The sequence below is a fragment of the Tamandua tetradactyla genome, chromosome 6 (assembly GCF_023851605.1).
Source record: "Tamandua tetradactyla isolate mTamTet1 chromosome 6, mTamTet1.pri, whole genome shotgun sequence".
Lineage (NCBI taxonomy): Eukaryota > Metazoa > Chordata > Mammalia > Pilosa > Myrmecophagidae > Tamandua > Tamandua tetradactyla.
This window is the reverse complement of record NC_135332.1, coordinates 84,935,277-84,958,363: the sequence shown is the minus strand read 5'-3', so window position 1 is coordinate 84,958,363 and position 23,087 is coordinate 84,935,277. Positions and strand designations below refer to the sequence as shown.

Below are 23,087 nucleotides of genomic sequence, written 5' to 3'. Positions count from 1 at the left end.
ATTCAAAACAACGAATATAATAGAGATATAAAAGAACATTTTTACAATGATAAAGGTCTCAACTGGTTAAGAAAAAACCATCCTAAATCTGCATACCCCTAATATCAGCCTGAAAACTGATACTACTAAAAGGAGAAATGGACAAATCCACAATTATCATCAGAGATGTCAAGATTTCTCTCTCAGTAGTTAATACAAGAAGACAGAAAATCAGTAAGGATTCGGAAGACTTGAGCAATACTGTCAATCAAGTAGAAATGACTGACGCGTAAAACAGTCCATCCAACAGCAGAATGCATATTCTTTGTCAACTGCAAATGGAACATTCACCAAGATAGATTATATTGCAGACCACAAAGCAAGTCTCTAATATATTTAAAATAATTGAAATTACACAAACTATATTCTCTGACTGGAAAAGAATTAAACTAGAAATCAATAATAGAAAGATATCTTGAAGCATAGAGAATTGTTTGCAAATTAAACAACACACTTCTAAACAGCCATTAGTAACAACAGAAATTACAAAGAAAATTAGAAAACATTTTTAACATAATGAAATGAAAACACAATATGCACAAATGTGTATAAGTAGCATATAGGGAAATTTATAACAATAACTTTACATTTGAAAAAAAGAAGGGTCTCAAGTCAGAGATCTAACAAGAACAAACTGAACCCAAAGTAAGCAGAAGAAAGTAAAAACGATTAATAGAAATCAACTGAATTGCAATTAGAGTAAATTAACAAAATGAAAATCTGCCTCTTCAAAACGATCAATAAAATTGGGAAACCTCTAGTCAAACCAATCAAGAACAAAAGAAAGAAGACACAAATCAGCAATATCAGAAATAAAGCAGAGCAATCACTACAGATCATACAGAATTTAAAAGTCTCCTAAAGGAAAATTATGAACAACTTCATGCTGACAAATTGGACAACTTAAATGAAGCAGAAAAAGTTCCTTGAAAAACAAAAACTCCCAATGCTCACTTTGAGAACAGATAGCTTGGGTAGCTCTGTACTTTCAAAAGACTGACACAGTAGTTTAAAATATTCCCACAATGAAAGCTCCAGGCTCAGAGTGCAAATCTGGTGACTCTGCCACATGTTGAAGGGAAGAATAATATCAATTCTATACAAACTCTTTCAGAAAACAAAGTGGGAAGAAATGTTTCCCAACTCATTTCAAGATTTATTTTATAGACCCATTAATCAAGGCAATGTAGTATTGGTATAAGCAGACACACATAAGTCAATGAAGCAAATCAACATCCCACAGGGACATGTGGTCAGCTGGTTTCAGACAACGTGTCAAGATAATTCAATGGAAAGAGGACAGCTCTTCAACCAGTAGTGCTGAAACAATTGGATATCCACTGAACCTCAACCTAAAATTAACCAATTGCCAAAATTAAGTCAACATGGATCATAGATAGACTTAAAAGCAAAAGCTAAAGCTACAAAACTTATAGAAGACAATACAGGAAAAGAACCCTCCATCCTTATAGTAGGCAAGGATTTTTTAGGTAGCATACAAAATACGCAAATCATTAAAAAAAAAAAAAAACTATTGATATCAACATGTAAAACTTTTGACCCTCAAAAACCACCGTTAAGAAAAAGAAAAGACGAACCGCAGTTTGAGAGGAAATATTCACAACACACATATCTGGTAAAGCCCCAAATAAACAGTTCATATAATTGCATAGTAAAAACCAACAGCCCAATAAAAATGGACAAACAAAGACTACACAAAAGAAGATCGACAAATGACCAACAAGCCCATAATGATGCTCAACGTCTGCAAAACACAGAGTAAAGCTATAACCATGAGAGACCACTGACCACCACCAGGGGCCACAGTGCCACGCTGGCAGGGGGGCAGAGCCCACGGAAATCAGGCCCTACTCCTAGAGACTGGCCACGGTACAACCACTTTGGAAAACAGTTCGGAAGTTTCTTAAAACATTAAAACTTGGACTGATCATATGACTAACAAGTCCACTCTTAGGTATTAATTCCCACCCCCTCCCCCAAAATAAAACAGTTGTACACAAAGATTTTATTCAAACACTAATGACACCTTTATTCACAGTCAGCAAAGCTGGAAACCATGAAAACTTTCCCCATCGGGTAAATGAAAACAGAAACTGCAGTCCATCCAAAAAGCGGAGTGCTGAGCAATGAAAAATGGGGGACGAAGACAAAGTAGTGAGAACTGTGTGAGCCCGTGTACATGAGACCCTAAAGAGAGCAATCGAGTCTATAGGGGTGCCTGGGAGGGGGTGTGGGGGACCATCGGAGCTGGTGGTGATGCTCCTGTTCTTCTGAGTGGTGGGAGACGTGTGTGTGCTGGCCAAGTCGCACGGATCTGAACCTTTAAATGGCTGGGTTGCATCACGCAGAAATTATTCTTCCAGAAAGCTGAGTCCTAGGTCCCAACGGGGGTGAGGGAGAAGCACACACCCATAGCATCTGTGCCTGAGTCTCCCTGGCCCAGTCCCACTGGGAGACTCTTGTGTCCCCAGTGCCCTCCTGGCCAGAGGTTGGGTGTGCTTGGGCAGCCCCTCCGGGCCGAACTCTGGCTGCCTCCCCTTGACTCCGTGGGCTGGGCAGGGCTTCAGGGCCAGGGCAGGGTCTGCCCACTGCCTCCTCCTCGTGTCCAGACTGGGACCTCACGCAGGGGACTCCCAGGGGCACTTGCTGAGTAGAGGGATGACATCCTGGCTGATGGGCTCCATGGGGGGCACTCACCCCCGTCTCTCCATGCCACTTCCCAGAAGCATTTGGGGCCACTCTGCAGTCCTCAGACCACAATCCCACCCGAACACTCTCCAGGTGATGAGTGTGCCGCCCACCCCCTGGCACCTGGCTGTCCACAGCCCCTGTCAGTTGAGGCTGTCAGGTGAGCCATTTCCCACCAAACTTCCCACCAAACTCGGCCCCCTCACTCCCCCCAAACGGCCCAGACATGTGGGTGACCTGGAAACAGGGAGCAGGACAATGCAGGGCCCTCACTGCCAGGAGCCCTGCCCTTGATGGGAAACGGGGCTCCCAAGCCCCAACTCCCACCACCGAGGTCCAACAATGAGGCTGGGGACAGGGGTCTTCGAGAACTGAGGAATCCAGACTCCAACAAAAGATACAGTGTGCCCAGGCTCGGACCTCAACCACACGAGGACTCAGTTCTCGTCCCCAAAGAGGCCACGAGGGCGCCTGTCATTCCCCAGGCCTGGCCCCCAGGAGAAGGCAGGAAGAAAAATCCCCTGTGCGGGTTCTGTCTTCACACCACCGCAACCATTTCACTCGAAGGCAACAAAATGAAATAAAAGCTCAGCAGTGCTTATCGGGCTTTGAAAGCCTGGCCTCCCCCGCCCCCCTGCTCCCATTGTGAGCAGAGATAATGGGACATGCTGAAAGCACCAAAGAAAAGGAGGTGGCTCTGACCGGCCTGGCGCCCCTATCTCCGCATCTCGCTGCACAGCACGCGGCGTTATCTGCCTGCTGCAGAAAGACAAATTAAGACTTTCCAGGAGCATTTGGCGATTATGTTATATTACAAGGGCCCATGCTCCCCCGCCCTATCCGCTCTAGTAAGAGGCTCTTCATTTAACAGGTCCCAAAGGCACCTGCGGTAGGAGGAGGGCCACAGAGGGGGGCCGAGGCAGGGCTCAAGGGCTCGTGGCATGTGACGTGACACTGACAGGACAGACCTTCCCCTGGCCCCTGGCCATAGCCCCACACCGCCCAGCCACACAGGCCAGTGGCTCCCACACAGGTCCTGCCCCCACAGTGGCTGCCCCACACGGAGCAGCACCCCTCAGCAGCCCGCTTTGAGCACTGCCTCATCTGCAAGGCTGGGGGAGGGGAGGTCCCGGGGGCTAGGGGAGGGGGCTGGGGGAGGGGAGGCCCCAGGGTGGGGAGGGGACTGGCCAGGCTTTTCTCAGGAGACTGGGGAGCCCTTTCAGAGCTCTGGCAAATGGGGGAGTCCACCCAGCATTCCTGGACCCAAAGCCACACCCTAGTAGTACCTCCACCCCCTAAGAAATCTCCAAATGACAGGTGAAAAGGCCTGTGGCCAGGGCCACAGTGTCCTGCCCAGAGGCGGGCCTTGGTGGGCTTCTTTCCTATGTGTCCTCACCACGGGGGCACCCCTACCCCACGGGCCCGCCACGACCAGCTCCTTGGGGGCACTAGGTGGCCCAATGGGGGTTAAGGCCCCTCTCATCAGACAACAGAGGGCCTGCCTGAGATGGGTTTTAAACAAGGGAGTCCCTTCGTGGGTCCCCTGGCAGCCAGGTGGGGCACAGATGGGGCAGTGGGAAGGCAGAAACCAGAAGCCCAGCTAGAAGCGGCAGAAGGAAGCTGGCAAGGGCCAGGCAATGGGGAGGAGGAGGTGGGATTATATGCAAAGGACAGGCAGGGGGTGACAGCTGAAAGCAGAGGGCTGGGTGGGGTGAGGGATGGGCTTGCACACTCATGCACGCACACACACACGCACATCCAAAGGTGCAGAGAGTAGGCCCAGAGCACAAACCCATCTCCCCAGAGCCTCCACTAAAGGCCAGTTCTAGGCCACCCGACCACCGAGGCCCTGCGTAACCTGGGACTCAGGGCCTCATGGCCCACTGCGAGAATGAGGCTTTGACCTTTGACCTGGCCACCCCAAAGCCCTTCTGGCCCCAGATTCAGTGGTTCCAGGATGCACATCCTCTCAGGAAGGCCTGCAGACCCCTGAGATGGCTCTCAGCTGCCACCCCAGGGGTCTCCGTAGTTAGGGCCAGACAACACTTAGGGAGAAGGGAGGGAGGAGGCCGTGGATCTGAGGGAAAGGTTATGGGAGGCAGCGGCTGCCCAACACCCACACGCCTCCTGGTGCCATCTACCTGACAGGAACTGAGGCGCCCTCAGGACCCAGCTCCGGGCTCACATTTCCAGCGTGGGCTCCCCTCCCAGGGCTCCACCCGCTCCCTCATTGCCTTCCCAGGACGCCTACCCTGGAGCCCTGCGTGACATCCTGTCTGTCCTGACTCAAAGGGGTCTCTAACGCAGAAGATGAATGAAGCAAATTGCATCCAGATGCTAACAATGGTGACCTCCGGGTGGGGGTCACAGGGGATTTTCCTTTTCTCCCTGAACACACATGACTTGTAGTCTAGAAAAATGCTATTTAAAAACATTTTTTTTAAGGTGTAGAAATGTGCATGCCGCTCCCCTGCTCTAAAGTCTCCAGAGCCCTGCTTAGCGGCAGGTGAGCACCCCGAGTCTCCCACAGCCTGACATTCCGGGCTCCGTCAGTCCACTAAAGTGTGCCCCATTCACCCTCCACGTACCCCACTGCACCCCAACTCACCCTTCTCATTGGCTCAAAAACATTCTATGTATTCCCAGTTTTTCCCGCCTTTTATTTCAAGAATTTCATGCACTCCTGAAGTGCTGGTTTGTTCTTTTTCAATTCTGCATGGTAACTACAGTTCACTGTTCCTTGCATATACTTCCGGGGATGGGGGAAGGATGCAGAAGGATGCATGTATCTGCAGTTATTCCTGCTGGATTATGCTCACGGTGCTTTACTCCCTCGTGAGCACAGAAATTTTCAACCACGACCTGCTTGTTTTCAATGGAATGTACTCTAGCAACCCCCAAGGCATTCTTCAAGATCCAACTCCAGTGTTCCTCCCTCTGGGACACCTTCCTTGCCTTCCTCCGCCTCGTTTTTTCCCAACTGGTTATCACTGCCTGTGCCCATCTCCCATACTGCTTCCAGGCCCCTCCTGTTAGAACATGCCGCCTGCGCTATCGTCTCTGTCTGCTCACAGTGGTTCTTCTAGAACCCTATGACAATTCCAGGGCAGGGAATACACATGATGCATCTCAGTATATATGCCCCCTCTCAGCTCAGGGTCCAGGGTCTCAGTGCATGGTGGCCATGGGTAAACACTGAGGGAGGGAGAGAAGGAATGGCTGAATGGCTGAATGAATGAACATAGCCAAGTGGCTGCCCGTGTGAAAGCTCTCCTTCTGCACCCCCACCCCTACCCACCCATGAGGACATGCACTGTGCAACTGGAGGCCTGCCACAGACTTAAAAACATGAGTTCACCCAGTAACTGAGGAAGGAGGAAGGAAACAGAGAAGAGGGAAGGCACATGCCCAGTAGGAAGGACCAAAGGCAGGGCAGGTAGACAGGAGAGGACGAGAAGTGAACATCCACTGGGACAGAAGCCCCCACCCAGCGGCAGGAGAGACCTGGGCTAGGCTCCAACTGGGCCGCTCTCGACCTCAGCATCCCCATGTGTCTAACGAGGGACTCCACTGTCTGGAGTTCTGAGGACCATTCTGATTCTTAGTCTCAGGGATCCCAGAACTCCATGAGCCTCGGCCAGCACGCAGGTTCTGCTATGGCACCAAGGAGCCCAGACACTGCCCGCCCGAGTGGAGAAGACATCCACAGTGCACGGCGTTTTGCATCACAGAAGGAAAACTAGAAGGTGATGGCTCCTAGTCCAAAGATGTGTTTGCTTCCATTTCATGCTTTGCGTTCTTTATGCATTTTCTGGACCCTGTTTCAAAGTCTAAAACCAGGTAGGGAATTAAAGAAATTTCCCCTCCGAGAATATAACTCATCTACCTGAGACAGAAGAGGTACTCACAAAAGGATACACTCCTACTCCCCTCCGCCACTACCTTTCCATCTCCCCAGCTCCATAAACTCTTAGTGTCTAACTCCGCTGTGCTGCCATCCTGCCATAGCTCCCGGAGGTGGCTTGTCACTGTCTTCTCTGTCTTCATCACTCCCAAGTGTGGGCCCTACATTGGAAGGGGTTCAAATGGCATGTGGGGAAAGTCTGAGGGCAGGCCCCCACCCCTGCCCACCCCTCCTGCCCTGGAGTAGGTTCTCAGACTATATGATAATCCAGCACCCTTGTCTCCTGCTGGGGCAAGGGCAGAAAGATTTTATTATTGAAAAACAAAGACCAGTACTAGACAGAGTTCAGAGGGTGTGGAGAGGCTGTGAGATCTGTGGGATATGACCTGGGGTGGGAAGCTGGCAGAGCAGCAGGCAGACGCAGCGCTCTGACCTCTGTATCTGAACCCACCCTCCACCCTGGCACTACAGACCCCAGACCAAAGAGTACACCCCTGGGCCCCAACTCAGGACAGAAGGCAAGGCGGGTCATGCAAGGACAGGTGCTCGAGACCCTCAGACACAAGGTGAGGGAGTCTGAGGGGGACAGAGGACCACCAGCCTTGTCCCCCAATTCCCCAGCACTGCCTCTTCCACTACCACCCACATCACGGTCACCCTGGAATGGTACTGTCCGTCAGTCATGCAGTCACTCGGCCAACTGGCACAGTACTAACAACTGAGGGCTGGGTCTCTAACCTGCTACTGCCCATGCCATCCCCAGGACAATACATATAGCTTTCCCTACCCCAACACAATCGCCTAAACAGCCCTCATCAATCACCGGACTCCGCGGCACAAGGACTCCCACCCAAATCCTGCATGGAGGGCAGAGGGGCTTCTTTGGCAAGAGCCAAAGCCAATAAGCCCACAGCCTCATGACAGACAGCTGTTTTCAGAGTCACCTCCAAAGCCCCATCACGCCATCATCATCCACCATCACCCCATCATCACCCCATCATCACCCACTACCCCATCATCACCTAGTTTCCCCCATCATCACCACACCACCCTGTCATCACCAACCATTACCCCATCATCACCTCATCATTACATCACTACCCACCATCACCCACCTTCCACCATCATCACCCCATCCTTGGATGCAACCACTGGCCTCCTCTTGAGGCTACCTGGCCCCATCTAGAGCACATGGCTGACCCAAGGCCACAGCCTTTATAAAACCAACCACACCAAGCAAAAAAGGGGTCCCTGAGACTGAAGATGGGGTTCTCTCCAACACATGCAGCTCCTTCTCCCAGCCACTGCCTAAAGGAGGCCTCAAGCCCCCTCTGCCCAAGGAGAAGGCTATCCCTGGCAGCGCCACACCCAGTAGAAACGATGACCAGACACTCTTCTGCAGTGGGGCCAGCTCATGGGGTCCCAGAGGCTTTCAGTCCTTGCTGCCTGGTCATAAGGGAGCCTGGGGACCCAACAGCCCACCTTCTATCCAGGTGGAGGCTGTGGGGACCTACTCAAAACATTCTCTGGGCTCCATCAGCTTCACCAGCTTCACCAGTTCAGCGGAGCAGACACTCCATTCCTCACCCCAGCCAGCGTCTTGAGGAGCATTTTGACCCGACCCATGACAGTCCCTGTTACTCCAGGGACCCCATATCCAGGGACTCCGCCTCTGAAGGAGAATGCTAAACTTGTCTCCGAGATGCTGGAGTCCAACGTGCAGGGCTACCGCCTACCATCCCTTCCAGCTCCTCTGCTGTTGCGGTGGCTGCTGCTGTGCTGGCGTCAGACACACGTCCTCACTGCCTCAGCTAAGGAGCATCCAATCCTCTGTGCTGACCTGGGCTCCCCACCACACACTGAGCCCCAACACTGACCTCTGTCAGCCTCCCAAGGGGACAGACCTTCACAGGAAAGGCTTCCCTGGGAAGACAGTCCACATGAGAAGGGCCCTGCCCAGGCCTCTGGATATCAAAACCTATAACCAAGCACGTGGCTCAAACTGCAGATTTGAAACATGGGTCATAAAATCAAATTAGCAAGTCATAGCTGGCAATTTCGCAGATGTCAAGGAAAGGAAGGGATAGGGGAGGGCAAGGCAGAACAGAGAAGAAAAACATATAAGGGTAAGCATGGTTTTATAAACTTTTCTTTCAGTTGTGTGTGTACACACTGGGCTGTAACATAAAACATATTTCGTACTATGGGTCATAGTCCAAAAGTTGGAACTAGCTGCCCAGCCCTTAGCTCTGAGATAGGAGAACAGAGAAAGGCCAAGGCAAGAGCCAAGCAGGCAGTCGACACTTCTTCTAAAGTGCCCTTGATACTTTAGAAATGTTTGCTTAATGTGTGGATGGAGGAATGGATGGAGGGACAGGTGGATGGACGGACAGACAGGTACATTAGTGAATAAGTGAATGGAGTAAGAGAATGAAAAAACTAGAATGACCCAGACAAATGTAGGGATGATGATGATGATGATAAGGAGAAGGTGAAAGAAGAGGAAGGAAAGGAGGAAGAGAAGGAGAAGGAGCGGGGAGAGGGTGAAGGGGAGGAAGAGGAGGGAGGTGCTGGTGGCCCCGGACGGGGGCAGGGAGCAGGGCAGAGGCAGCCCAGCCCTGCGGTGGGAACGGGCACTCACCTGTGCGCGGCTCTGGGCCAAGGCCCTCGGAGGACAGAGCCTGGCAGGAGAAGGTCTCGGCCACCACCTGCTCCACAGGCGTGAGGGCCAGGGCCTGGGGCCCGCCGCCGGGCTCAGTGCTGGGGCCGGGGGCTGCCCTGCGGAGGCCGCCTAGCTTGCGCCGCACCACGGCACGCAGGTCCCGCCACTTGTGCTTGAGGTCGACAACGTCGCGGCGGCAGTAGCCCAGCGCGTTCACGGCCTGCAGGATGCGGCCCCACACGCGGTACTTGCGGGCAGGCGCGGCCTTCAGCAGCCCCGTGCCAAACAGCAGCTGATGGTGCTGGCTCACCTTGGCCACCAGCACCTCCGTCTCCTGCGGGCAGAAGTTGGGCTTCCTCTTCTTGGCCCGGGCAGTGCCAGGCCCGGCCATGCGGCCATGGGACCCGGCCACCGAGTCCTTCCTTGGGCCGGCGGCGGGCAGCGTGGGGGCCTCCACCATCTGGCAGCCTTCGGGGGTGATACTGGGCCCTGGAAAGGACCAAAAGGTGGCGTTTTAGGGGGCCCTGGCCACGGTGCTGATGACCACTCCAGTCAGCTCACTGGGCACCTCAGTTTGGGCCTCTGCTTCGGGAGCCCACAGTCTTCGGCCGGCCAATGCCCCTCCTTGCGGGGTGCCCCCAGGCCAGCACTTCGACTCCTGGGTCCCAGGGCCCCATCTCCAAAGCAGGGCTCCCACCGAGCCCATCTACTACCCCAGGAGCCATGGAACCCCAGGAACACAGGAGCTGAGGCACGCGGCGGCAGCCACCTGGGCTCTCTTCACTCACCTCCTAGTCTCGGGCCAGGATCCGGGGGAGAGGCCCTCTGGGGTCAGGGCAGGGGGCGAGGCTGCTCCTAGGATGTCCCCAACCCAGGGTGGCCCCAATGGCTGACATGCGGGATGCTCTGCCTCTCTGAGCCCCCCAATGCCCTGTCCACCCAGCTCTGGTGTCACCATGCATGATCTAGAGAGCCCCTGTGTCTGCTGGCTACAGCTTCCTTTTCCAGGAGGTGAGCAGAGGTGGGGGCGGGGGCCCTCCACTCACACAGGGTCCTCTGGGCTAGGCCAGCAGTGTCCGTCAGATATTTCTCTATGCCACTACTCACGCAGAAGCCCTGTCACCAATCAGACCATGACTTCCTCAAGGCAGGGCCAGGCCTGGTCTCCCAAAGTGGGGGCACCCCTCATTCTGGGGCATCCGTAAGGGCAGAGAACCTGGCTCCACCCTGGCCCAAGGCTCTCCAGAGTGCAAGGCCTGTCTCCCCACCAGATTAGGGGTTCCAGGAGATGGGGCTGCACCCCATCAGCTCAGGCCCTCCAGAGGCTGGAACAATGCACCCTCCCCAGCACACCAATAGGGGCCCTGAGGATGGAGTCATGCCAGCCCTACATGCCACCCCGGGAGAAGCACCCAGAGAGAGGAGTGCTGGGATGCACCCTGCCCCCCTGCCTCTGGCTCCCAGAACCCAGAAGACCCCATCTCTGTGGTCTCACCTTGCTTAACCCCTCCTAAGTCAGGCACCAGCAGCCAGCCCCTCTAGCCCAATCCCTCCACCAGGAGAAGCCTGGGGCTAAGAGCCCAGGGGAGCTGGTCGAGAACTCCTAGCATGAGCCAGCTACTCCTGTGGAGTCCAGGGGCCTAAGGCAGGCTGAGCCATCACAGCCACCCTCCTGTCAGGGCCCAGCAACCATGAAATCCACACCTGCTTCGCAGGGGAAAGGCTGGGGGGAATACGCTCCAGCCTCCTCCCTCCTCTCCTCGGCACTTCCGGACACCCCAGCCTGAGCCCTGGGTTTTGTACCAGCTCCCACCCACAGGCCTCTCCCCCATCAGGGCTCGACATGTGGGGTGCCCATCCCGGGACCCCCCGAGCCCGCACCCGAGGGAAGTACCTCGCCTCCTGGCCCGCAGGCCTCTGGGCATGCCCGCCGGCCCCAGCTCGCCTTCCCCGTCCTTCCCCCCGCGGGGGTCCTCGGGGCTGCTCTCGGGTGCTGGGCAGGGGAAATGGCGGATTCCGTACTCGCTCCAACACTTAGCGCACTCTATGGACAGCAAGGGACAGCATGGTTACTCCAGCCAGCCCTGGCGTGAGCCATGCAGGACGCGGTCAGCAGCAGAAGCCCAGTCCCTCCAATCACTCCATGCCAGAGAAACTTCCACATTAGGCCCACCTCCTCCAGGAAGTCCCCTTGACTTCCATGATCCTCCAGGAACAACCCCCTTACTGGCTCTGCCAGCACACAGAATCTTAGATGCTCAGAAACTTTCTCTGAACTGGATGAACTAGGATGAAACCACCCAGGACAGGGGATACAGAGCCAGGTGGTCATGGATGAGGCTGGTCCTTGGACCATCATCACAATTGGCCACAAATGAAGGACAAAACGGAGACATGCCAAGAAACTTTTATGGCAACTCAAAATAGCCACAACATCCAAGTATGACAACATTTTACTGCATTTTACAAAGGCAGTGTTCTCTGACATACTGGAGGTGGGGGCGAGACCCCATGCTCTTCACCACCCAAGGCTGGGCAGCACCTGGCGGAGATGCCTCTCGGCCTCTCCCATCCCTTCTGGGCTCCCAAACAGGACCTGGGATGGGTTTGGGACCCCAGGGAGAACACATCTTAACTGACATTTTAATGACAGTAGTTTATTTTTAAAAAAATGCCTTGAGTCTGCTTTACAGAAATCCATCTTAAGATGCGCCTTAAGAAAACACTGAAGCCACCACTTCTGAAGCCCAGAGGTGTCCCTCGATGCATGCAGGTCCCTCTGAGTCCAGACACGAGGCGGGGACCCGCCCTTCTCCAGGCAACTCTGCTCTCTCTGGGTTTCTCTCAAGTACATTACCAGGGGTTGCAAAGATGCCAGGTTCAGGGCGTCAGGGTGACACAGCTGGCAGAGCACCGGGACCACACCTACTGTCTCTGCCAAGTCCCTGGGCTGGGGCACCCTGTCCCTGGCCACGGCCCACTGCTGAGCTCACCTGGGGCAGCGGCTATTTGGAAAGGTCCTTTAGTCAATGCTCCCAGTCCCCCAAGGTGCCCCATTCAGCTCCTGTCCTGCACCCTTCTGAAGAGACACAGCAGCCCAGCGTGATTCCGACAGAAGGACAGCCACAAGCTCCGGGCTTGCAAACCACCCCACCCGGCCCCCAGGGCTGGGGGAGAGCCCACAAAGCAGCCCCATCCAACCCCCTGCTTCAGACAGGAGGGCCCCAAACCACAAACCACAGGCAGGCAGCAGCACCCGCAGTTTTGCAGACTCCACCGGAGCCCTGCACCTCTCCCTGGAATCTGACCACTTTCCTCCTGGTTTCCAGGCTGGGGAACCCAAAGGAAGAGAGGGGAAGGGAAAGGAAGACAGGAAACAGCAGGGCAGGAGGTGAGACGGTAACTGAGAATGGCACCTACCTGTGCGGACAGAGCCCTAATCAGTTCCCCAGGCCCTGGCTTGCCAACTGCAAATGGGGCACCCACATCTGCCCTGCAGGGAGCCAGGCCTGCAGCAGTGCAGGGGCTCATTCCAAAGACCAAGCTGGAAGGCTCACAAAACAACCATGCATTTCCCCCTTCCTTCCTTCGTTCATTCAAGAAACCCTGCCTGGGCATCTGGTATATGCCAAGCAAGCTCAGGGCAGACTGATCCCGGAAAGGGGTGCAAGCATAGCTGGGGGTTCCTAGAAGTAGAGGGGCAGACCCCAACCCCAAACAGAGGTCTGGGCAGCAGCAGGGGATCAGCCAGAGCTCACAGTGGGAGGGCACCTTTGGCCCCAGGGACCTCGGACTCCATCTCCCCAAGTCGGGAAGACCTGGGCTGGGGCTGGGGTGCCCTGTCTCCAGCAGCCACCTGTAGGGAGTCACTGCGCTCATTCCCACCCCTTGGAAAATGCCAGACAGTGACTGCAGGAAGCCGACCTCCTGGGGTTCAGAGGCAGGAAGGCAGAAAGGGCAGGCTCCAGTCATGAAGGACAGAGGGCATCGGCGGACCAGCCTGGACCACCCACCAGCAGGGTACTGGAGCTCCCACAGGCTCTGGATGCCCAAGAGTTGGCATTCCAGCAGGAGGAGGGGAGGAGAGATGGGTGGGTAGCAGAGGGGAGGGAGAAGGGAGGACAGGGAGAGAGAGAAGAGGAAAGGGAGTGTGCAGTCGAGGACTGGAGTCAGTAAATTCCCTTCGGGTCCAAGACATCTGCACTGGACCGGTGTAGTGACTGGGGAGGGGTGGCCACAATCCCCGAGGCAGCCGTGGCTGGAGGTGTCCACAGGACGTGTGGGAGAGGCCGTGGCATAGCTCAGATCCCCAGAGTCAGCTGTCTCATCTTCCTAAAGCATGATGTGGCAGCTCCCCACATCTCAGGCTACAGCGAGCACCCGCCCTGATCCCCGAGTCCGACGAGAGGCCTGGGCCAAGAGTGGGGACACTCTGGGTCCTGAAACTCACAGCCCCATTTCCAGGAGAGTGGGCGCTGCCATTTACTCCTAGGCACAGCGGGGAGCCCTCACCCCACTCGCCAGCACTGTGTCTCCTCGAGGTGCCAGTGTCTGCTCTAGGCTAACGATGGTACCCAGCTGCTACTTCAATTTCCATTTCCCTGGTGACCAGGGGGTCCTGCTACTTTTCAGGGACCTCGGAGACACCGGCATTTCCTTTCTGGTCCCTGCCGTGGCCCATGGTTACGGAGAGCTGGGGGAGTCTATTTATCTAAGTGTTTCACATGTTAATAACCTGACAGGTAACTTGTGGCTGCAACTGTCTGAAAGCTTACAATGAAGGCATGACCTGAGATGCGCATAATTTCCTCTCTGAGAGCTGCCATGCTCTGAACCCACCCCCCGCCCTCCACAAACGGCCACGCCCGGCCCAGGGCAGGCCCGGGACAGACAGCAGCTGCCGGGACTCATAGCGGGTGCAAGAAAAAAATGGCATCCTGCCTGACCCCACTCTCCTGCCTGGAGGGCCTCTCCCAGAGGTCACCTACCTTTCAGCTGCAGTCTGAGCCCTGCCACCCACAGAAGCCTCCTCCCCAGGGAAGGTACCCCTAGAAACCACCTCCAGAAGTAAACCCCAGAAACCACTTCCAGGAGCCCTCCAGAAGTTCCCCCAGAAACTACCCCAGAAGCCTCCCCAGGCCACCCCATGGTAGAGAGGCTGCATTGTTCTCAACAAAGTTTGGCTTTTGAACAAAAAGTTTTGGGGTCTAGTGGCAGTTTTACCCTCTTTCTCCCAATGCAATCTATACCCCGAAGGTGGGCAGGGGGGTTAGGTCAGCTCTGGCCACGCCAACATATGGAAACGCTGCACCAGGCTCCCAAAATAAGCCTTTAGCCTCAACAATTTTTCAGCAAACCAGGACAATACAGACATTTTCTAACCAAAATGCAATGAAGTTAGAAATAACTCCTAAAAGATAAGTAGGAAAAATATATATATATTTGGAATTTACAAAATACACTCCTAAATAACTCATGGGTCAAAGAGGAAATTATCATGGAAACCAGAAAATATTAAGACCGAAACAATAACAAAAATGCTTTATATTTAAAATGTGTGATGTTCAATGAAAGCAGTGATTGTTTCAAATTCTATCACTTGAAATGCTTTCATGAGAACAGAATAAAAACCAAGTATTAGTGATGTAAGCATCCAACCTAGGAGTTAGAAAAAACGAAACGGCATCAACTCTAAGAGAGGAGGATAATAATAGATGTATGAGCAGAAATTAAGTTTAAAAACCAATAGGTGATAGAAAGGATCAAGAAAGCTACAGGTCCATTCTTTGTGAAGACTTACAGAACAGTCAAGTCTCTCAATATTGATTAAAAGATACAAATAGAGAAGGCACAGATAAGTGACATTAGGAATAAAAGAGGATGTGATTCAGTCAACACTGATGATAAAACCACCACTGCCACCCAATAACCAGCCACGGAGGATGTGGCTGGCTGCAATCCCAGTGGTGCCTAAGCAGTGTATGTGCATTTATGTTGCACCCATTCATTTAACCTTCACACCCTAGTGACATGGACTCTCAGGAGTCCACCTCAGATGGTCTGATCTGCAGCCAGGCATGACGGCCAGTCAGGCGGCTTATCCTGCAGCTGGTTCCACATCTGGTCCTGGGGCCAATGATTCCGTCACACAGCTGGTTCTGGTCCTGTGGCTGGAGGCTGAGAACCAAAACCACCCATTCCAGGGTCCACGCTCTTAGTCTCTGCCCAGCACTGCCTGGGGCTGCCTTTGACCAGGAGAGGCACCTGTGTACACTTTTATTTCTATACGTTTGAACATTTAAACAAAACAGACATTTCCAGAACGCTGCAGCCAAACAAAACTGACACAAGAAGAAATAGACTGAATAGCTTTTTCCACATGGAGAAATTGAATTGGTAGTCAGAAACAGTTCCACAAAATTAAAAAAAAAAGAACTGGGCCCAGACAGTTTTACAGCAAGATCCCAGAAACATTCAAGGAGCACACAATATCTTTCTCCCATAAACTCATAAAGAACATAATCACCGCTGCCACTGAACATTGTGCTAAGGGCTTCATCCAGGTTAGGAAAGCAGGAAAATGAAAAAGAGGTAAAAGGATTGGAAGAGAAAAAGTCACCCTTCACAAATGATACTGACTCTATACAGAAAAAGAATCCACAGACAAATTAGTATAATCAATCAGAACAGTCCAACAAAATAGCTAAATATATACTCAGTGGGTAAAAATCAATAACACTCGACAGGAAAAAAGTTTTGAGAGAAAAAAAAAAAAAGTCCCCGACATAGCTAGAGGTGGAAAAAACTTGTAAGCAGTAAGGCAGCGTCCGATTGCACTTTGTGGATCCTGGTCAGCTCTTGACTCAGACAAACAACTGCAAAACTGTAGTTATTTATGATGCAACTAAAACCTGAACAGTAGATATTGACGTTTGTGGCTGAGTTTCAGGGTTTATAAGTGCATTGTAACAAAGACATCTGTGTCAGTTTGAAGCCATTATGTACCCTCAGAAAAGCTATGCTCTTTAATTCTCATTCAATATTGCTGGGTGGGGTTTTCATTATTATTTCTATGGAGATGTGACCCACCCAGTTGTGGGTGGTAACCTGTGATTAGATGGTTTCCATGGAGATGTGTCTCCACCCATTCATGGTGGGGTTGCTTACAGGAGCCCTTTAACAGGGAATCATTTTGGAAAGAGCCAACAAAGCCCACACAGCCAGAGACTTTTGGAGATGCATAAAGAAAATGCCCCCAGGAAAGCTGTTGAAGAAGCCTGGAGAGAAAGCTGGCAGATGTCACCGTGTGCCTTTCCTGCTGAGAAAGAAACCCCAAGCATCACTGGCCTTCTTGAGCCAAGGCACCTTTTCCTGGATGCCTTAATTTAGATATTCTCATAGCCTTAGAACTGTAAACTTGCAACTTAACGAATTTCCCTCTTTAAAAGCCATTCCATTTCTGTTATATTGCATTCCAGCAGCTCACAAACTAGAACAGGGTCCCACGGTGGGTGAGATGGCCTGACGTCTGGACTTCCTGTGGACGCAGTCCACAAGGCTGAGCATGGGGCACAAACAAGGGGCCGCGGGCCGAGGAGAGACAAGGGGCACAGGGCGCCCGGGGGCCCTGCGTTACTCAGCCCCCTCTCATGTATGCTTGAAATCTTCTGCATTTAGATAGTTAAAAAAGTATATTTAAGAAGGATGTGAGATCTCTGGGCTTTGTTTTAAAGAAACAACTTGTGTTGCACACATCAGCGGCAAACAAAACATGTTTATTTTTATTTTGCTAGAATAAATTTAATAAAAGATAAGTAAGATATTTATGGAGAAAACTATAAAACTTGCATGAAAAAGATGAAAAGAGACCCCTTAAATACAAAGACGTGGCTTGGAACAGTGAGCAGGAGAAAGCGTCAGTCCCCCCATCACCCCCACGGCTAAGCCAGTGGGGGAGCAGCAGCCCCAACCCGGCAGTTTAGCACAGTGATTTTGAAATTTATATTGCACAACAAAGGGCCAAAAACAGCCAAGGCATTCCTGTAGGAAAATAAGGTGGGCCAGCTTGTCCTGAAAAGTATCAAGAATCACAACAAAGTCAAACACACTTGGATAGGTTTGGGCATAGGAATAAAACAAACCAACCATGAGACCCTCTACAGAAACCTCATTTGTTGTAGAGTTGGCACTGCAGGTTTTTAGAAAAGGGACAGAATTTCCAATGAATGGTTCTGGGACTCTTTGCTCTTCAGATGGAGAAAAATGAATTTAGAGTCTCACTAGTCCTCACACCACACACGGGGTCAAGCCTCAGGGAAGTGAAAACGTTAACTGGGGAAACCAGGGATAAGGCTGCTAGAGGAAAGTAAAGGCAGTACTTCTTGTGGTGCAATGCGTCAGACTAACACACATTCCAACGGAAATGACCCATGCATTTAGGTCTGCTATAATCAAGAACCTCTCTGTTTGTCACTGGGACTCCGTGATGACAAGCAAGCTCCAATCAGAAGACATATGCTGCCCATCTATCTGACAAGGTTTTCCCACCCAGAATAAATGAGGAAATCCTGCAGATCAGTAAGAATAAGACAGACCCAAGAAAAAAATAAACAAAAACAGGTACACAAAGGGACAACCCAAATGCCCAATAAGCATTTGAAAAGATGTTCAGTCCCACTAGTTCCAGAGAGATGTGAGTTCAAACCAGCGGAAACCATTTCACACCCACTGGACTGGCACGGTTTGGGGCCAACAGGGCAAGCAGCAAAGGGCACACGCAAGTGCTCTGAAGCGGGCGTGTCAGTGCAGCCGCCTGGAGGCAGCATGGGGCTTTCTACAGAGCTGGAAATACAAACCCCTGCCCCGGGAGCAGACGGCCTCTCCGGAGAGCACGGAGAAACCACAGGTGCAGGCGCCAGGAACACAGGCACGTATGTCCTTAGCAGTCTCATCCATAAGACGGGGCAGCCAGACGTCCCTCACACGTGGAGCCATCTGGTATGGCCCGGTCCCCCCTCCCCTGCGTGGTGCACACGTGCAATGGTGCAGCCCAGCAGGGGAGACACGCGAGGTGCAGCCTCGCGCAGCCACGCCGACGGTTCGGGCACAGCATGGACAACCCAGCCGACGCAGGGTGATTCACCTGGCAAGGTTCCAACATCGTGGCTCAAACTCATGGACACAGACGATGGAGGAAACTGAGGAAGCGGCAAATGCACAGTTCAAGGAGGGGGAGGAGGCTGGACAAAGAACACCTGGGTATTTGTGTCATCAATCTTTAAGATATTAAATATCCAGGCTTAGGTGGATGTGTACCTGTGTACAGACATGTACGTATGTGTACTTAAGTCTGGTATGTGTTTAAACCATATACACACATATATAAGTAACCTTGAATCTACTTGATAACCTACACACATCAAAAGAAATCAGCTCACCACCCCACCCCCGATCCCCTGGTGGTCTCTGGAACAACGCCAAGCTGCAACCTCCCACCAACCACAGGGGATCTGCCCCGCAGCCCCCCCCACCCCACAGCACCGTCCTCAACACACCAAGTTCACTGACGTCTTCACACAGTTACATCCTGCTCATGGTCTAAGCCCCACTAAATGTCACCTCTGCACAGGGGCCCTCTGTGCCCCCCAGGTAAGACACAAAAGAGCCCATGGCTCCCTGCTCTACACAGAATCTACCCTGGGCCTCCTTCATTTCCTCCTGGGCACTTAAAATCATTCCAGAACCATCTCCCCCGACAGACTGTGAGCTCCGGGAAGGCCAGGGCTACACCTGCTCTCCAGCACCTGCCTGAGGTCCAGATGCCACTGGAATCATGGCAGGAAGCAGGGGACGGAAGGCCAGGCCACACCAGGTGGGCACCCACTGCAGAGAAGGAGGTGGAGGGCAGAGGAGGCGCTGGCATCCTGGAGGGGAGCCCTGGGCACAGGCACCGCGTACCCCAGCACCAAGCCCTCGGCCTAGTCCAGGGAGAAGGGAGGTGGGAAAAGGCCCAAATGACAGTGCGGGGAGGGGAAAAGCCATGCCTGGGGCAGGTGGGGACCACACAGATGCAGCCACAAAGCCACCTGGACTCGCATGGGCCCTGCTGCCGTGACTGAGACCTGTCCACTTCCTCTTTGCTGGGGAGGGTGGGGAGAAGCTACAAGGGAAGAGAACTCAGGCCCAAGCCCTGGAAAAGCCAGGCTAACGGGGGCACCTGCAGCCAAGAAGGAGCCTTGAAGTGTGGGGGTGTCCCTGGCCAGGGGCTAAACCAAACGCCCGGGCCTGGCCAGTAGAAGCCAAGTCTGCAGAGATGAGCCTCTTAAGAGTTCTAGGGTCCTGAATCCCATCCCCTTCCCCACTGCCAGGAGCAAGATAAAGGAGCCAGCCAGCTGACTGGCCTGCCTGCCTGGAGCAGCAGCAAGACCTGCCAGAGTCAGAGCCTGAGGGGCTGGCTAGAGGGCAGCAGAGGGGAGGACAGGCAGTGGCAACCCCTCTCAGGTGGCCATAAGGACAAAGTTCAGTGAAGTACAAGGAGCAGGGGCTTGCACTCAGTGAAATCTACAAGTGAACCTCACACACACACATGCACACTCCATGCCAGCCTCAGTTTCCACCCCCGTATACCATGCAAGGTAACACCTTCCCTGCCCCAGGTGAAATGAGAACTGTCACCTGCTCAGTATGGGTCGAACCTTTCCGGGCTCTGTACCTCGGGAGCCCAACAGTGGCCTGGACACCTGGGGCAAGCCCCCTGGTGCCCAGTCGCTCTGGCCCATTCCCAACACCCCCACTGGTCTCCCCAGTCCTGGGGTCTTACTTCACAGGCAACAGGGGTCAAAGGGATGCCACTGGTCCACCCCCCACCCCCCTTAACACCATCCCAGCAAGATCCCCACCTGCCCATTCCAACTGCCTCCTCCAGCCCCCAAGCTGCCGGCCACTGCCATTACCTAGGGGCTGATAGCCTTGTCTCGAGGGTCCCCCAAAAGGGCCACGGCTCCCTGGGCCGCCCCCGCCAGCAATGGGTCCATAGGACATCTTCTCACGGAAGGGGAGAGCCAGCCTCCTCCCTGAACTGGAAGAAACATAAAAACAGAGAGGGGGAGACAGGGGTTCAGCTCAGATGCAGGGTACACACAGCTTCCATGCCCGCCCCAGTCCCATGTCTGGGCTCTGCTGTGCCCTCCCCAAGGCAACCCCCAGTCTCAGCCCAGCCTGGAGGCCAGGACCCACACATACACACTGGGTTCTGCTTAGCACAGCATGGGGATGTGAAAGGAGTAGGAAGCAGATGACCTCGTCCCCGCCGGGACCCCGAGAGGCAAGGCCACTGCCCCACCCAGCTCTGCCCCGTTGCCGCCTGGCTTCTAGGGCCACCCAGCCCAGTCAATTCTCCCCACTTGAAGCTCATGTCCACTGTCCTGTGCAGGCCCAGTCTGCATAGCGGCTGAGCACCCACACGCAGCCCACCCACACTCTGCTCTCCAGGGTGGGGTAAGAGGCAAGGAGCTGGGGCCAGCTGCCGGGGGTTGTCACTGCTGCCACTCTCAGCTCCGAGGCTCGAGGGGCACTGCTGGGCCTCTCTGGGCCTCAGATTCTTCCTCTGTAAAATGAGGTTAATGGCATGCCCTGCCCCTGTGGGTTACTGAGACCATAAATGGACAGGCTTCAGTTCCCATGGGGGGCTCAGCCCCTGCCTGCCCCAGCCAACTCCTCCAGGGAACTGCAGCCCCAGGCCAGAAGGAGATAAACAAAACCGTACGAGAAATGTGAAAGGGAGCCCTACAGACAGAAAGAAAAGGACTCCAGACAGTAATCGGAAGTCATGAGAAGAAACAAGAGAACATGGTAAAGGTGACCACCCAGGTAAGTGCAGAATCCTGCATTACTGCACTTTGTGCTCATAACTGCTCCCCCCATATGATTTCATAGGCAATTATGCAAAATAACATTATAAGTCCCTGTTATTGGGCAACAAGGTATAAGAATACAATTCCAGATGTCAGATGGAGACACACAGGAGGGCAGTTCACAGACTACCTAAATGAGGTCGATACTAGTCAAAGTAAACCACTAAGAAAATAACTAAAAAATACAGAGAAAAGGAAAGAAGTAGGAAATCAAAATGATATGCTTCAAAAAAAAACAACCAAATACAAAAAAAGAGGCAGTACTGGAGTAACTGAGGAACAAAAACATACAAGACATACAGAAAACAAAGGGTAAAATGGCAGAAGTAAATCTTTCTTCTCAGTTATTACCTTAAATGTCAATGGGTTAAACTCCCATATTAAAGGCAAAGACTGCCATATTAGATTACAAAAGCATGATATATCTGTATGTTATCTACAAGAAACTCACTTGTTATCTACAAAAACACACACAGGGTGAAAGTAAAAGGGTAAGAAAAAGATATTCCATATAGATAGTGATCAAAGGAGAACTGGAGTGGCTATATTATTCACAGACAAAAGAGACTTTAAGTCAAAACTATCACATGAGACAAAGAAAGATATTATATATTGATAAAAGGTTGAATCCAGTAAGAAGATATAATGATTATAAATATCTATGTACCTATGTATAATTCCATGTATCCTACTGATTAAATCTACAATTAAAATAAGTTTTCTCATGAACTACTTCAAAGGTCTGATATTGAACAAAAGAGTCAATAGTAGAAGGGCATGGGGGGTATTCCAAAATTGCATGCTATGGTCAATAGTTAACAGGAAGACATCAATTCTACCACAGCACTAACAGGGGCAACTAATTGGGGTGGAGGGGAGAAACAAGTGATAAGGGGTAGATTTTTTTTGCTGCTTTTTTGTATGCTGTATGGCAGGGTCACATGCCATTCTTTTCTCGTGTGAGTATCCTCTTATTGCAGCACCATTTGTTGAATTTTTGTTTATTTGGTTTCTTGTTTGTTTGTTTGGGAAGCACATGGGCCAGAGCTAAGTTACAGGGTTTTTTTTGTTTTTGTTTTTATTTCATATTTTATTTTTCATAGTCTATTAAATTTTTTATTAATTTGTAATTATTTTATTTTTTAAAATACCAATAAACACCAAACAAACGCAAACATTCCTATTTTGATCATTCCGTTCAACATATATAATCAGTAATTCACAATATCACACATAGTTGCATATTCATCATCATGATCATTTCTTGGAACATTTGCATCCATTCAGAAAAAGAAATAAAACGAAAACAAAAAAAATTATACATACCATACCTCCTACCCCTCCCTTTCACTGATCACTAGCATTTCAAACTAAATTTATTTTAACATTTGTTCCCCCATTATTTATTTCTATTCCACATGTTTTATTCATTTGTTGATAAGGTAGATGAAAGAAGCATCAGACACAAGGTTTGCACAATCACACAGTCACATTGTGAAAGCTATATCATTATACAATCATCTTCAAGAAACATGGCTACTGGAACACAGCTCTACATTTTCAGGCAGTTCCCTCCAGTCTCTCCATTACATCTTGGATAACAAGGTGATATCTACTTAATGCATAAGAATAACCTCCAGGATAACTTCTCGACTCTGTTTGGAATCTCTCAGCCATTGACACTTTGTCTCATTTCACTCTTTCCCCTTTTGGTCAAGAAGGTTTTCTCAATTCCTTGATGCTGAGCCTCAGCTCATTCTAGGGTTCTTCTCAATCCCTTGATGCTGAGTCTCAGCTCATTCTAGGATTTCTGTCCCACGTTGCCAGGAAGGTCCACACCCCTGGTAGTCAGGTCCCACAT

At 51.9% G+C, this 23,087-nt stretch overlaps 1 protein-coding gene across 7 annotated transcripts in view; it reads right to left on the bottom strand.

Annotated features, from left to right (window-relative positions):
• TSNARE1 (t-SNARE domain containing 1) overlaps positions 1-23,087 on the bottom strand; it is a 146,414-nt gene that overhangs the window by 72,489 nt on the left and 50,838 nt on the right. For 6 of the 7 annotated variants that reach the window (XM_077166649.1, XM_077166650.1, XM_077166652.1 and 3 more), the window contains exons 2-4: positions 20,267-20,391; positions 11,209-11,358; positions 9,294-9,803 (exon numbers count right to left, since the gene is read on the bottom strand). In XM_077166649.1, the coding sequence (XP_077022764.1) occupies positions 9,294-9,803; positions 11,209-11,358; positions 20,267-20,354 (748 nt within the window). In that variant the 5' untranslated portion in view covers positions 20,355-20,391. The remainder of the gene's footprint in view (positions 1-9,293; positions 9,804-11,208; positions 11,359-20,266; positions 20,392-23,087) is intronic. The other variant, XM_077166655.1, reaches the window with a different exon arrangement.